Raw genomic sequence first — 14,510 nt, forward strand, 5'->3', positions numbered from 1 at the left:
AGGCGGGGAATGTTGGAGTCTGCAGTCACTGAAGCAAGGAAGCCTCATGTTCGCTTCCAGCTGCCTGGCTGCTGGCCGCCATCTTGGCTGACAGTTAATTTGCATAAGGATATGCTGATTAGCCAATGGGAAGGGTAGCGGTCGTACGCCAATTACCATGTTTCTCTTTTATTAGTGTAGATACTTTGAACATCTAAATGTGAACAAACTGAACAACCTGGGCAAAATGGACAAATTCCTAGAAAATATACCATCTTCCAAATGTAGTCAGGCAGAATCAGAAAACCTGATAGGTCAATTACAACTAATGAAATTGAAGCAGTAATAAAAAAAACTTCCCAGAAACAAAAATGTCCTGGACTGATGGTTTCACAGGTAAATTTTACCAAACATTCAAAGAATTAACACCAATCCTCCTCAAATTATTCTAAAAATTCAAGAGGAGAAAAGAACTGCAAACTCTTTTTATGAGGTCAGCATTATCTTAATTCCAAAACCATATAAAAACACAACAAGAAAGAACATTACAAGCAAATATCCCTGATGAACATAAATGCTAAAATCCTCAACAAAATATTAGCAAACTGGATCCAGCAATACATTAAAAAGATCATACACCATGACCAAGTAGGATTTATTCTGGGGAAGCAAGGATGGTTCCATATTTGCAATCAATAAACATGATACATCATATAAACAAAATGAAGGACAAAAATCACACAATCTTGCCCGGCTGCTGTGACTCAGTGGTTGTGTCCACCAATGCACCCAAGAGGTCGCTGTTTCGATTCCTGGTCAGGGCACATGCCCAAGTTGCAGGCTTGATCTCCAGTGGGGGACATGCAAGAGGCAGCGGATCACTGTTTCTCTCTCATGGATGTTTCTATCTCTCTCTCCCACTCCTCTCCCCTCTCTCTGAAAATCAATAAAAACATATTTTAAAAAATCACACAATCATATCAATAGACACAGGAAAAGCATTCAACAAAATCCAGCACCCATTTATGATAAAAACTCTCAGCAAAGTGGGAATAGAGGGATCATACCTCAACATAATAAAGGCCTTAAATGACAAACCTACAGCCAACATCATACTTAATGGGAAAAAACTGAAAGCATTTCCTTTAATATCAAGAATAAGACAGGGATGTCTGCTTTCACCACACTTATTCAACATAGTACTGGAAGTCCTAGCCACAGTGATCAGACCAGGACAAAAAAAAAAAAGGCATCCAAATTGGAAAGGAGGAAGTAAAACTGTCATTATTTGCAAACGACATGATATTGTACATAGAAAACCCTAAAGACTCAACTAAAGACTACTAGATTTAATAAATGAATTCGGCAAAGTAGCAGGACACAAAATTAACATCCATAAATTGATGGCATTTTTATACAACAATAATTAACCCTTAGAAAGAGAAACTAAAAACAATCCCATTTACCTTTTCAACAAAATAATTAAGACACCTAGGAATAAACTTAATCAAGGAGGTAAAATATCTGTACTCAGAAACTGTAGGACTTTGAAAAAAGAAATAGAGGAAGATACAAACAAGTGGAAGCATATACCATATTCATAGATTGGAAGAATTAACATCATTAAAATGTTTAAACTACCCAAAGCAATCTATAGATTGAATGCAATCCCTGTTAAAATACCAATGGCTTATTTCACAGATCTAGAACAAATACTCCAAAAATTTATATGGAACCTAAAAAGACCCTGAATAGCCACAACAATCTTGAGAAAGAACAAAGTTGGAGAGATCAGAATACCGGATATCAAGTTATACTACAAAGCCAATGTAATGAAAACAGCCTGGTACTGGAATAGTTGGTAGGGTGGGGGTCTCAGGGAATCACAAGGGTGGGGCAAACAGTGTGAGCCAGGTTGACTGAGACTCAGATATGGCAGCACCTGCCTGCTGGCTCTGTGGCAGGGAGGTCCCAGAAAAAGAACAATGACCTCTACCAGTATTTTTGTCTGCGAGAAAGCTGCCCCCCAGCTCTTGCTCGGATGCCAGACAATTTAGTTCCTCCCCATATGTTGCTGGGTCCTTTCAAGCTGCTGCCCCAGCACTGGACTCAGTGTGAGTACCTCCTAGTAAGTCTGTGTGTGGACACTTTAAGAGGAACTGCCTGGGTTTCCATTAGCCTCCATGTCACCCAGCCACAGTCCCTGTTGGTTTTTACAGCCCAGTTACTGAGACTTCTCTTTCCAGCAATGAAACCCTAGGCTGAGGGGTCTGGAGTGGGGCTGGGACCACTTGCTCCTCACAGGAGGCCTCTGTAGCCGAGATATCCTGCCCAATTGAAAAACGCTACACATGGGTGTCAGACTAGCCCAGTCCATGCCCCTGCCCCTCCTACCAATCTCAATGTGGCTTCTTTAATTCTCTAGTTGTAGGACTTTCATTCAACCGGATTTCAGTCAGTTCTGAATGATGGTTGTTCTGTATTTTAGTTGTTATTTTGAGGGAGGAGATGAGTATAGCGTTTAGCTACACCACCATCTTGACACTCCTCTACCTTTCTTTTTTTGAATATCAAATTAAGACACATATAGCACAATTCCAATGGAGATTTTTCAAGGAAGGTAGAAACTAGTTTTTGTATCAAGGAAGACATTTTCATCCAACAGTCTATATATGCTTATCAGAAATCATCATAAGATAACTAATAATTTATATTACATATATTATGCAATCCATATGTAATTTTGACTCATGAACAATATTTTATATACAATTGCAGTAGAGTCAAATCCAGTGAGTATATAGCTTTTGGGATTTAATGCATTTAGGACCTTAGAATTAACAGGAAATTTTCAAAATGCCTTATGTCAGTGATGGCGAACCTTTTGAGCTCGGCCTGTCAGCATTTTGAAAAACCCTAACTTAACTCTGGTGCCGTGTCACATATAGAAATTTTTTGATATTTGCAACCATAGTAAAACAAAGACTTATATTTTTGATATTTATTTTATATATTTAAATACCATTTAACAAAGAAAAATCAACCAAAAAAATGAGTTCGCCATCACTGCCTTATGTTAACTAATCATAGTTAGAGGAAAAATAAGTGATAAGCATGGGAGAAAAACGGCAAGAAGAATTAAAATATTATCAATATTATAGTCATATTTACACTGAAAGCTGCTCTACTTTGTAAAATAGTAGGATATATTAAAACATGCATTGGTAATATAGGAGGACAAAGGGAGGGGGAGGAGGAGGAAGAAGAGGAATGTTAAACTGATCCTACAGGAAAAGATATAATTGTAAAATATATTGCAATATCATTAACTAGTAAAATGAACATAAACCAAATCACTAATAGGTCTGTATTCTGTACACATAACTTCATTCAAAAGGAAAATAACCTTGAAGCCACCTTCAGAGTTTCCCAATTAAAGTATTTTATAATTTGTCACAACATTGTCATTAAAAGCTCACCTCTTTTTCCTTAATGAGATTTAGGCTATTAAAATACTATGCACTTATTGAAATAAATTTACTTGAAAATTGAAGCTCAAAGCAAAATTCATCTGAAGTGGACCTTTTGGAAGATATTCATTGCATGTCCTCACCTTCACATTGGGTTTTGACAGTAGTTTCAACAGCTCTCTGATCTCACTATTTAATGGCTTGTTCTGCAGCTCTTCAGCCAGCTGCAAGAGAGATCACATTGACATAAAGAACATTTAATAAGAGCATCATGTAGTTCCATGTGTGCCCACTACAGATCTATCTTGTGGACTGTCCAGTGATTAAGGAAAAGACAGCATGAAATAAAACAGTATATCAATCACTGCTTTTCTTTTTAGACCCTTACTAGCCCAGATCCCAGCCCAGGCCTTTGGCTAAGCACAGCCCAAGGAATCCCATCAGCCAGATCACCTTTTGATTTATTGCAATGAGGGCAAACCACAGCACTTCATCTACCAAAATGGCCTTTTGCATGCAGACAAAGGACTACTTGTAAAAAGTACTGGATTAAACTTTGACACTATTAAAAAAAAAAAAGAAAGAAAGAAAATAGAAAGAAGGGGGTGGGGGGAGCTCTGAATGAGGTGGTGAAACCCACAGGGTTTCCAAAAAACCATAGTAGCTTGCTGTTTAGAGCTGGGTAAAAAGAACTAGAATTTCTCTAATAAGGCAAAGGTCCAAAACTTTTATTATGTTTACCTACACAGACTATGGAGTCTGTTAAATACAAACCAGGTTAATCATAAAATGACTTATAGTAGGTTGACAACTACTCCAGTACCAAAACCACTGACTATACTCTATTACAATGATCAACAATTCCCATTTGCTGGTTCTAGTTAAAGCAAGGACTAGAGCTTTGAACCTGCCTCATATTCTTAACTAAGATCTTCCTAACAACATTTCTATTCAATATTAGGCTATAGGAAGGATCATATAATTTTCATAAGAAGAAAAGCAAGATTCAAATAGAAAAAAAGATTAAAATTATGAAATATGCAATACAAAATTAAAACTGTACATATATTTTAATTTAAAAACCTTTCTTAAAACACTGCATAAAATTTGTCCTGTTTTTATCTCTGGAAAAGAACTTTTCTCTAAAAGAAGGATGAAATATAAATTACACACACAAAATAAAATCCAATAAAATTGGTATATTCATTTATTACATTTCAAAAAGTGGTTTTACTTTTCGAGGTAACACTTTTACAGAATTAGCTTACTAAAAGTTGCAAAGGGCTCTTTGCATTCTTTGGTCACTTAATATATAACAATATTTTTTAACATTTCAATACATTGCTCTGATGAATTACTATTATACCATATTTATATATTAGTCTCCAATTTTTTTAAAAGCAAGTTATCATAATATAATTGGGCCTCAATTACATTGATTTACAAACAAATATTTCTCCAAACCTTCAACAGTAAATTTTTTTAAATTTTACTTTCTCAAGTGGCAACTGCAGCTTTCTGTAAAACTCTATCTACACTTTTATTCATCTTCCCTTTAAATGTTTTGGTTCTATAATGCAGAGGCAAACTTCCTTATAAAACATGTATACTGAAATATCCTTCTAATTGTAATTTCTGTAGATTCAAAATTGAAAGAAAAATGTTTGGGAACTAATCAAATAGCCCACCACTTAGAGATTACATGATTTATTTTCTAAATTAGAAATATAAAATACATAAAAGAAAATCAACATCTGAAGATGGCCATTTTTTAAATTATAGTTATGGCCCTGATATTTTACTAAACTGACTTATAATTGGTTTTAACATAACAAAGTAAAAACTTAAAAAGCAAAAAATTAGCTGCAGGAGATCACCAAAACCAGCCTTCACACTAAACATATTTCTCATCTAGCTTAGTGTCCCTTACAGTTTACCCAGGTGTGCTCTCAATTCATCCAAGTCCGAAAGTTAACAGTAAGAAACAGCAAGTTAGTTCCTTACCCCAGATTGAAAATAAAATTATAGCTACAGGAAATTAACTACTCCATCAATGCCAGCTGCTTCTAAAATTTATCTTTTGGTTATGAAGGTAATTTGGAAAGGTCTAATACCCATAAATCATTACGATGCCTTATAATCCATTTTAAAAACAATCCTGTCTTTTTATGTATTTCTTATGCCTCATTCCTATACTAGTATCTGTCATTTTTTAGTACTGTCAGCAAAAGAGCTATCTCATTTGTCTTTCTTTCTCCAAAGCATTCCTCTTGTCTGTGACTTTCTGCGTACACTAAGAGCTGACAGCTTCTCTCTCCCCCAGAGAATTACAGCCTAAAATTTATATTACGTAGTTACCAAGGCAAAACAAGAGGTATCTACATGCAAAAGTTTTAAAACAGGAGATTGAAAATAAGCTAATATCAGCATAAACTCTGTGATGACAGGACTTTTGGAAACATTTGCAACTTCTCTGGTTTTCACTCATAGTATCGCGTGCATCTGTCTGCACTAGGATAAGTTCTGCTGCAGCCAGGCTGGTGGCAGACCTGTCCCAGTGAGCTCAGAAGGACACACTTACATCATCCGCCAAGGCTGCTGCGCTGTGGAGGATGGGCACAGGATTCTGCCGCTCATAATAGTGTAGTTTTTCATAAATCTGCAAGAAAAGCAAATGAATATAAGTTCAACTGCTAGCAAACATCTGAGATATTTAACTATTTTTATCATTGCAAATAGAAACTGATCATTGAACATTCTAAACAAAAAAAATTAATGGTTCTATAGATGACAAATATGTGTACATAATTCATCTATTACTATGGTCCAGTGTTTCTAACATGAAGTCAAACAGAAATAAAATCGTCAACAAATGAACCCACATAGAAACTACACCTTTGTGGGGTTTCTTTTGTTTTGTTTTTTGGGGTTTTTTTTGCCCCAACAAACACTAGCTAACTAAAACCTTTAATTTCTTAAACATATTGCTTCAATACTTCAAGCATTGGTTGTAGTTTATATTCCTGTTAAAAACATAAATTATGATTAAAGGAAAGCGGTAATCTGGCAGCTACATCCTGACAGCTGGTATGCACTAAGCATCCAGAGTACGGAAGCGGGCGCGGATGGACCTGTGTGGTACTCCAGGAACACACTGTTCCTTTTACTTATTATTTTCCAAATGGCCAACTTCACCCTCAAAATTCAAATTTCTAAGAAACAATGGGATTTCTCACAATTAGAGACATTTCTTATAGCTAGTTAGCTTAAATAATTTTCCATAATGGAAAACAAGTAAAATTATATTAATAAATAAAAAATAATTTGGAATCTAACTTTCCATCATCATTACTCAAGAAACACAAAGGGAAAAATATTATAAAGCATTATAAGATGAATTCCTTTAAAATTTTAGTATTATTGTTTAGAAATGAAAGATGCTTTGAAAAACACAAAACAGTTGGCACTTGTTTAATCTATTTCAGCTCTTACAGAGGTGCACTTAAAATTTTATACTTGAAAACTTAGTTTAGCCTCTTATTTATAGTTGACCAAACTGCCCCCCACTATACAATATGAAAAGTAGTTGAACCTCTCAATTTCCTGTTTCTAATAAGTATCAAGTGATACACTCTTTAATTATACTCAAAGCTTAACCAAACTTTTTTGTAAAACGTCTGGAAGATAGATTTTACTTTGAATACCCTGATTCTATTGCTAAGAGAGGATTCTATTACCATTTTGGCAGCCTAGTACATAATGCAAAGCATCAGGGAGAGAAGTCTGACACTTATGATATTACCAGAATGATCAGGACAACATTTTTACTTAATATCTTAGAACTGTTAAACATTTATCACATTTGAGTAATAAACAAAATTTCAAGAACACAGATTTATAAAAAGATTTGATTTGAAAAACTGTGACAGTATAATTTAAAACCAACCATTCCAAAAGTTAAATCAATTTTCCCTAATTGTCAAGAATTGTGTTACCTCAACATTTACTATCACTGAACTTATCCTCTCATAAACTCCTCCAACTTACTGCAACTACTTGTTTAAATGTCTGTTTTCCTGCAATAATCTAGATGCTCATACGTCTTAGCTACCATGTGCCTGTATTACCTACCTAATAGTTATCAATACTATTAGTAATACAGTCTTTAATGAGTTCAATATCTGAATACCTTAACCCTCAAGAACATGAATGGTAGATAGCTCCATCATCTCATTTATATATATATATATATATAAAGCCAGCGACTGGAACACTGTAACCACCAGAATCACCAGTTGCTATGACACCCACTGCAGCCAAAGAACCGACCGGATGGGGGGTGTGGCCAGCTGGCCAACCTCCCGCAGCCCCTCCCCCCAGCTGGCCTGCCCCTGATAGGCCTCTCCCACCCCAATCGAAGGCAGGGAAGCCGGCCAACACCCCCCTCGGCCCTTACCCCTGGCAAGCCCCACTCCTGATCTGCCCGCCCCACCCCAATAGGGGCAGGGCCATCTGGCCAACCACCCATGCCCCCCCATGGCCGGCCCCACTCCCAATCAGCCCCCACCACCCTCATTGGCTCACAACCCCTCCCCCAGCCAACACCATCCACGATCGGCTCCCCCACACCCATCAGGGGTGGGGCTGGCTGGCCAATCTCCCATAGCCCCTCCCCTGACCCCATTTGGGGGCAGGGCCAGCCAGTCCACTGCCCACAGCCCCTCCCCCCCGTTGGCCCAGCCCTGATTGGGCCTTGATCAAGGCAGGCCCTCCGGCTAACCTCCCGCCGTCTCCTCCTCCCAACAGGCCCTGCCCCAATCCACTGATTGGGACAGGGCCGGCCAGAACCCACCCATGCACGAATTCATGCACTGGGCCTCTAGTTTTATAGATAAACAGGTACACAGGAGAGAAATAAGTTGCTGTGGTCCCACAAACAGTAAATGCAGAGTTGGGATTTAAACCTCAGGCCATCTGGTCAGCATCAGAGCTCTTTAGCACCCTGCTTGCCTGTCTGTCTCTCAGACTCAGATCTCATCTACGTTTTCCACTGACCTCATTTACTGCTGAATGAATATGACCTGTTTGTAAGGGCAAGAAAAGAGGCTGGATAGATATGTGACAAATAGTCTGGCTATTCTCAATGACAATAGGATTACTGACAGTTCCTCTCCTCCCCTCCCCTATTAATATTTTTTTCCTGTGGTTCCTAATTTTTCTAGATTAATTTACATTCATACCATAATTATAACCTAAAATTACCTGCCCCTAATAAATACATTATTTCTCCACTTAATTTTCTGCTTCTGAGTGTCTTTTAAAAACAGTAAACTATTGCCCTAGCAGGGTGGCCCAGTTGGTTGGAGTGTCGTCCTATACACCAAAAGGTTGTGGGTTTGACTCCTAGTCAGAGCAACCAATCAATGTTTCTCTCTCACCTTGATGTTTCTTTCTCTCTCTGTCCCTTCTTCTCTCTAAAATCAATAAAAACATGTCCTCAGGTGGTGATTAAAAACACACAACTATCAGTTTCTCTTTCTACATTGTCTTCTCTAGATTCTCATCCACAAGCCCCCCTTACCTTGCCCACATCGGGACTTTCTATATCAAGAATTGTTTAAGTGTTCTAGAATTTACTAACTGGGAACCCTATGTTCTAATGTATTTTACTTCAGTACATAATTTTAAAAATTAAGCTGGTAGGAAAGTAAAAATTACTATAAATAATTTTGAACTATTCATTATTTCCAAAAATATTGACAGAAATTCTGCTTTTTAATTATACCAGAGAAGAAAATTAAAAAGCCAAAATGATTTTAAAATTTTAATACAATAAACAGGTAACATGTATAGACATCACCCCAAGGTTGCCTAAGAGAACTTTCTGTGATGTTGAAAACGTTCTGTATCTGCTTGTTCAATATGCATTTGGACTATTCACATGTGGTTACTGCGCACAGGAAGGAACTGTGGATTGTGTACCTGAAGCACTCAACTTTTTACTTAATTCTAACAGATCTAAATACCCACAGGTGGATAGTGGCTATCATACTGAATAACATGGCAGAGCTTCAGATTATATTCTCTGTAATTTCCCTTTTTAACTCCAGAAAAAATTCACTCTGATATAGTTTGGCAAATTTTTTGTGTGGTAACATTTTGGAATCCAATAGATAAATATATAACCAAAGACATGGCTTATCAGCAATAAGGCAAACCAGCACCTATTACTAAATATTATGTATAGCCATATTGGCAAAATCTCATTTATTTTAACTAAACATGTCCCTTTGAAGATTCAACCATGTAAAAAAAGTGTACTTCATTTTTCTTCCCTGAACAACAAGAAGAGGACAAAAGTGGAAGGAGTTGTGAACAGGAAGGAGTTAGGAGTAACAAAGTCTGGAGAGAAGGGAGACTCTGAAATTAATTTCATATAAAAAATGCATTTATTCAAAAGATCCCTAAAAAGAATGACATGCTAAAATATTTAAAATGCACTATTAAGAAAAAGAACCATTTCAAAATGTATATACATTTATGCTCTATTAAATAGTGTAAAGTATGTGTGCATAAGCATTTGTCTTCTATAATTACATTTTTAAGCAGAAAAAGTCAGTTAAAATAAAAATCAGTTCTATATGTAACCAATTCTTACAGGAAAACTATAATTACCTTCATTTACACATATCTTAAAGATAAATGTTTAATATTTACAAGGAAATCTAGTGCCAATAATCTAACTTTAGTACACATACAGTAAAAATTATTTTAAATGAGGCTTCAGTAACAGAAGTATAAATAAGGCTTAACTGGTCCCAGTGCAACATTTGTTTTCAACCTCTCAAAGACCTGTAGAGGCACTGAAGCTGAAAAACGCACTCCTGGTTACCGAAATGATAATAAATAAACCAAGCTGTGAAATCCCTTTTCTGTCTTCTATTATGAGTAGAAAATATATTAAAAATAACTGCCCAGCAGTTTGAAGTTCTGCTATGTAATTTAAAAAGTACCCAATCGAGAACTGGCATGTGCGCACACACACACACACACACACATACCCATCTACTTTGTTTATTTAAAACATGGAGAGGAGGGAATTCTCAGTATTAAAAGATCCCTGGGACACAATGACAGCTGAGAAGAGCTGGAAGTCACATATTATGCTGTATAGGAATAAAAAATAAAAGTATTCTAATGTTTGGGACCTGCATTAAAGATAACACTTTAATCTTTCTCCAAAAGGAAAACAAAAAATGAAACAAAACTTAGGCTCAAGAGAAAACAGGAATAATAAAGAAAAGAAGGGGTTTAGAACTGAAAAACAACAAACGCAGTAAAGGCCACCATGCTAATTCTATGTCCTTCTTTCTAATATTATACCACTACTCTCTCTCTTTTGGCTGATTGTCTTGGCCAGGAACTCAAAAAAAAAAAAAAAAGGAATAAAAATATAGAGAGCTGGCATCCTTGTTTTGTGCCTGCTTTTAATATGCTAAATTCTGGCTTTCCATTAATATGCTATATAATATAAGGCTAATATGCAAATTGTCCCCTCAGGAGTTCGACCAAGAGTTCAACCGCTTGCTATGATGTGTGGTGACCACCAGGGAGTGGCGTGGAACGAAGGAAGGCCCCAGCTGGTAGTTGGAATCTGGGGGAAGGAAGGCACCAGCCAGCAGCCAGGGGCCAGGGGGAAGGAGGGCCCAGATTGGCCCTGATTGCCAGCCAGGCCTAGGGACCTTATCCATGCACAAATTTCGTGCACTGGGCCTCTAATATGTATATATATTTTCCTGTACAACTGGATTTTTCATTCAATACTGTATTGAGATATCTAGGTTGATATATACAGATCTAGTTCATCCATTTAACAGCTGAATAATATTCTATCATATTAATGAACAGTAATTTATATTCCTTTTAACTGAGGAGCACTATGGTTGTTTCCACCTTTTCATTATTGAACATCCCTTCACAGGTCTCCTTCCTGCACAGTGGTAAACACCTAAGAGTGTTCAAGTGTTTCCTGTGTCTCATATCCTAAAACTTGGTGTTAGCAGACATTTTGCCAATCAAACGGACACAAAACAGAATTTCCTATGGTTTTTAACTTTATCTTCTCCAGTCTATGACTTGCCTTTCCATAATAGTTTCTGAGGCAGAGACAGTTGCTCCCCAACATCAGCTCTCCCCTTCCACGATAATGAAACTGTGGCTAGAAAGCAGCTGCCTAGGCAAGAGCTACATTTTCTATAATGTCCACCCTTCCCTCTCTCTTGGTAGCCAGGTTCACACATGTGATTAGTTGTCAAACATGAAATATAAGTGTAACTTCTATGTGCCACTTCCTTTAAGGACTGAGTATGCTTCCTCCATATTCTCCCCTTCCACCACCAGCTGGAGTGGACGAGGACAAGCCTTAAGAGACAGCAAAGCTATCAAAGAGAAGGAACCTGGGTCCTCAAAATCCCATATTGAGAAGTGTGACTCATTAATCTGGCATATCCCTCTAAATGATTACTAAGTAGAAATAAACTTCTATTGTCCCTAAATTATGACTTTTTATTTTTATTTTTTACTATTTGTCAGTTGTTCCTTGTACCTTAAATAATACAGTGTCCCTGGGCAAGTAGAAGTTATTTCTTAAGAAAACATCTCTATCCTAAATTAATAAAGAGATTTTCCTGACTTCTAAGTTTTACAGCTTCCAGTGGTTCTCAACCTTCCTAATGCCGCGACGCTTTAATACAGTTCCTCGTGTTGTGGTGACCCCAACCATAAAATTATTTTCATTGCTATTTCATAACTGTAATTTTGCTACTGCTATGAATCATAATGTAAATATCTGATATGCTATATGTGTTTTCCGATGGCCGCGACCCACAGGTTGAGAACCGCTGCTGAAGTCTTAACTCCTATCCATGAAGAGCTCTCACTTTATAGTCAAACCTCGTTTCTTGAAAGTCTCCCATTCAAACAATTTGGGTTCTCAACCAAGTTGTTCACAGCAAAAAATGTCTTGGTTGTCAACCAAAACTTGTTTTTGACCAAACAACCTCTTTATGCTGATATCTCAGCATGACAAAGGAGAGAATGCTTTTGTTGCTGGCTGAAATCAATGATTAGTACAATTTAAAAAATATATATTTTTCTTGATTTCAAAGAGGAAGGGAGAGGGAGAGAGAGATAGAAACATCAATGATGAAAGAGAATCACTGGTTAGCTGCCTCCTGCATGCCCCCCGAAATCCGGCATGGTCATATACCCTGACCAGGATCGAACCAAGATCTCATGGTTCATATGTTGATGTTCAACCACTGAGTAACACTGGCTGGGCAATAATTAATACAATTTTAAAACATAAAGAGACCATCAAGAGTGATAATGTTGCTAAGGGTGTGAAAGTGCCCCAAAACTAACAATTACTGGCAATTGAATAGGTAGAAAAACTGTTGTTGATTGGATAAACAAAAGCAATAACCAGTGATAGCATTTAGGAGGCAGTGGTATATTAAAAATTCATTTAAGGCTAGTAGGGGGTGGTTTGATAAATTTAGGAAATGTTTATTTACAGATTAAACAGTACATTAGACATGCACTGTATATAATAAGGTTAAAACAGAGAATCATTTGGGGGCCTAAAATGGATTAATTCAATTTACATTATTTCTAATGGGAAAAAATAATTCGGTTTTCAAATTGCTTCTCGAACAGCCTCCGAGAATAAATTAAGTTGGTGAACTAACCGAGGTGCCTCTTTATCTTCTTCCAAAATGATAGCACCATTTTATCTTTTTCAACTGATGTGCCATAATACTACTTGACACAAGTGTTATCTTTTATATGGGAGTCATTGGTCAGACTCCCATATAAAAGTGTCTCTATCTAGGCTCTCTGTTCCTTGATTTGTCTCCCTGAGCCAATATTATTATCATACTAGTAGCCTGGTGCATGAAATTCGTGCACATTAAAAGGGAATTAACTGCCCTAACCGGTTTGGCTCAGTGGATAGAGCGTCGGCCTGTGGACTCAAGGGTCCCGGGTTCGATTCTGGTCAAGGACATGTACCTTGGTTGCGGGCACATCCCCAGTGGGGAGTGTGCAGGAGGCAGCTGATCGATGTTTCTCTCTCATCGATGTTTCTAACTCTCTATCCCTCTCCCTTCCTCTCTGTAAAAAATCAATAAAATATATTAAAAAAAAAGAATTCTAAGGAAGCAGCCAAACTGTGAAGAGAAAGAAACAGTCCCAAAATAAAAGAAGATGAGAAATCTCCAGAAAAAACAAACAAAATGAAATAGAGGCAAGCAAACTACCAGATACAAAGTTTGAAACAATGGTTATAAGGATGCTCAAAGAACTTAGTGAGAATTTCAACAGCATGAAAAAGGACATAGAAACCACAAAAAAGAACCAGTCCGAAATGAAGAATACACTAACTGAAATGAAGAATAATTTATAGGGAATCAATTGTACAGAAGATGAAGCCAAGAATTAAATCAGCGATTTGGAATATAAAGAAGCAAAATATGCCAAATCAAACCAGCAAAAAGAAAAAAGAAAAGAAATGAAGATGGTATAAGGAGCCTCTGGGACTTCAAGCATACCAACATTCATATCATGGGGTTGCCAGAAGGAGAAGAGAGAGAACAAGAAATTAAAAACCTATATAAAAAATAATGACAGAAAACTCACCTAACCTGGTGAAGGAAATATACATACAAGTTCTAGAAACACAGAGAGTTTCAAACAAGATGTTCCCAAAGAGGTCCACATCAAGACACATCATAAAAGGCAAAAGGTTAAAGACAAAGAGATCATCTTAAAAGCAGCAAGAGAAAAAAAAATGTTAGTTACCTACATGGAACTCCCATAAGACTGTGAGCTGATTCTCAATGGAACTTTGCAGACCAGAGGGCAGTGGCAAGAAATATTAAAAGTGATGAAAAGGCAGCATCTACAATCAAAATTACTTTACCCAGCAAAGCTATCATTAGAAATGAAGGACATATAAAGATCTTCCCAGATAAACCAGTATTATTTGAAATGTTAAAGGGT

The 14,510-nt window shown here is 37.0% G+C and overlaps 1 protein-coding gene across 3 annotated transcripts in view; it reads right to left on the bottom strand.

Moving 5' to 3' along the window:
• Positions 1-14,510, bottom strand: part of MPP7 (membrane protein, palmitoylated 7 (MAGUK p55 subfamily member 7)) — a 273,826-nt gene that overhangs the window by 119,263 nt on the left and 140,053 nt on the right. For all 3 annotated transcript variants that reach the window (XM_005876558.2, XM_005876556.2, XM_014547994.1), the window contains exons 3-4: positions 6,031-6,108; positions 3,593-3,673 (exon numbers count right to left, since the gene is read on the bottom strand). In XM_005876558.2, the coding sequence (XP_005876620.1) occupies positions 3,593-3,673; positions 6,031-6,108 (159 nt within the window). The remainder of the gene's footprint in view (positions 1-3,592; positions 3,674-6,030; positions 6,109-14,510) is intronic.

The sequence above is a fragment of the Myotis brandtii genome, unplaced genomic scaffold, assembly GCF_000412655.1.
Source record: "Myotis brandtii unplaced genomic scaffold, ASM41265v1 scaffold49, whole genome shotgun sequence".
NCBI lineage: Eukaryota > Metazoa > Chordata > Mammalia > Chiroptera > Vespertilionidae > Myotis > Myotis brandtii.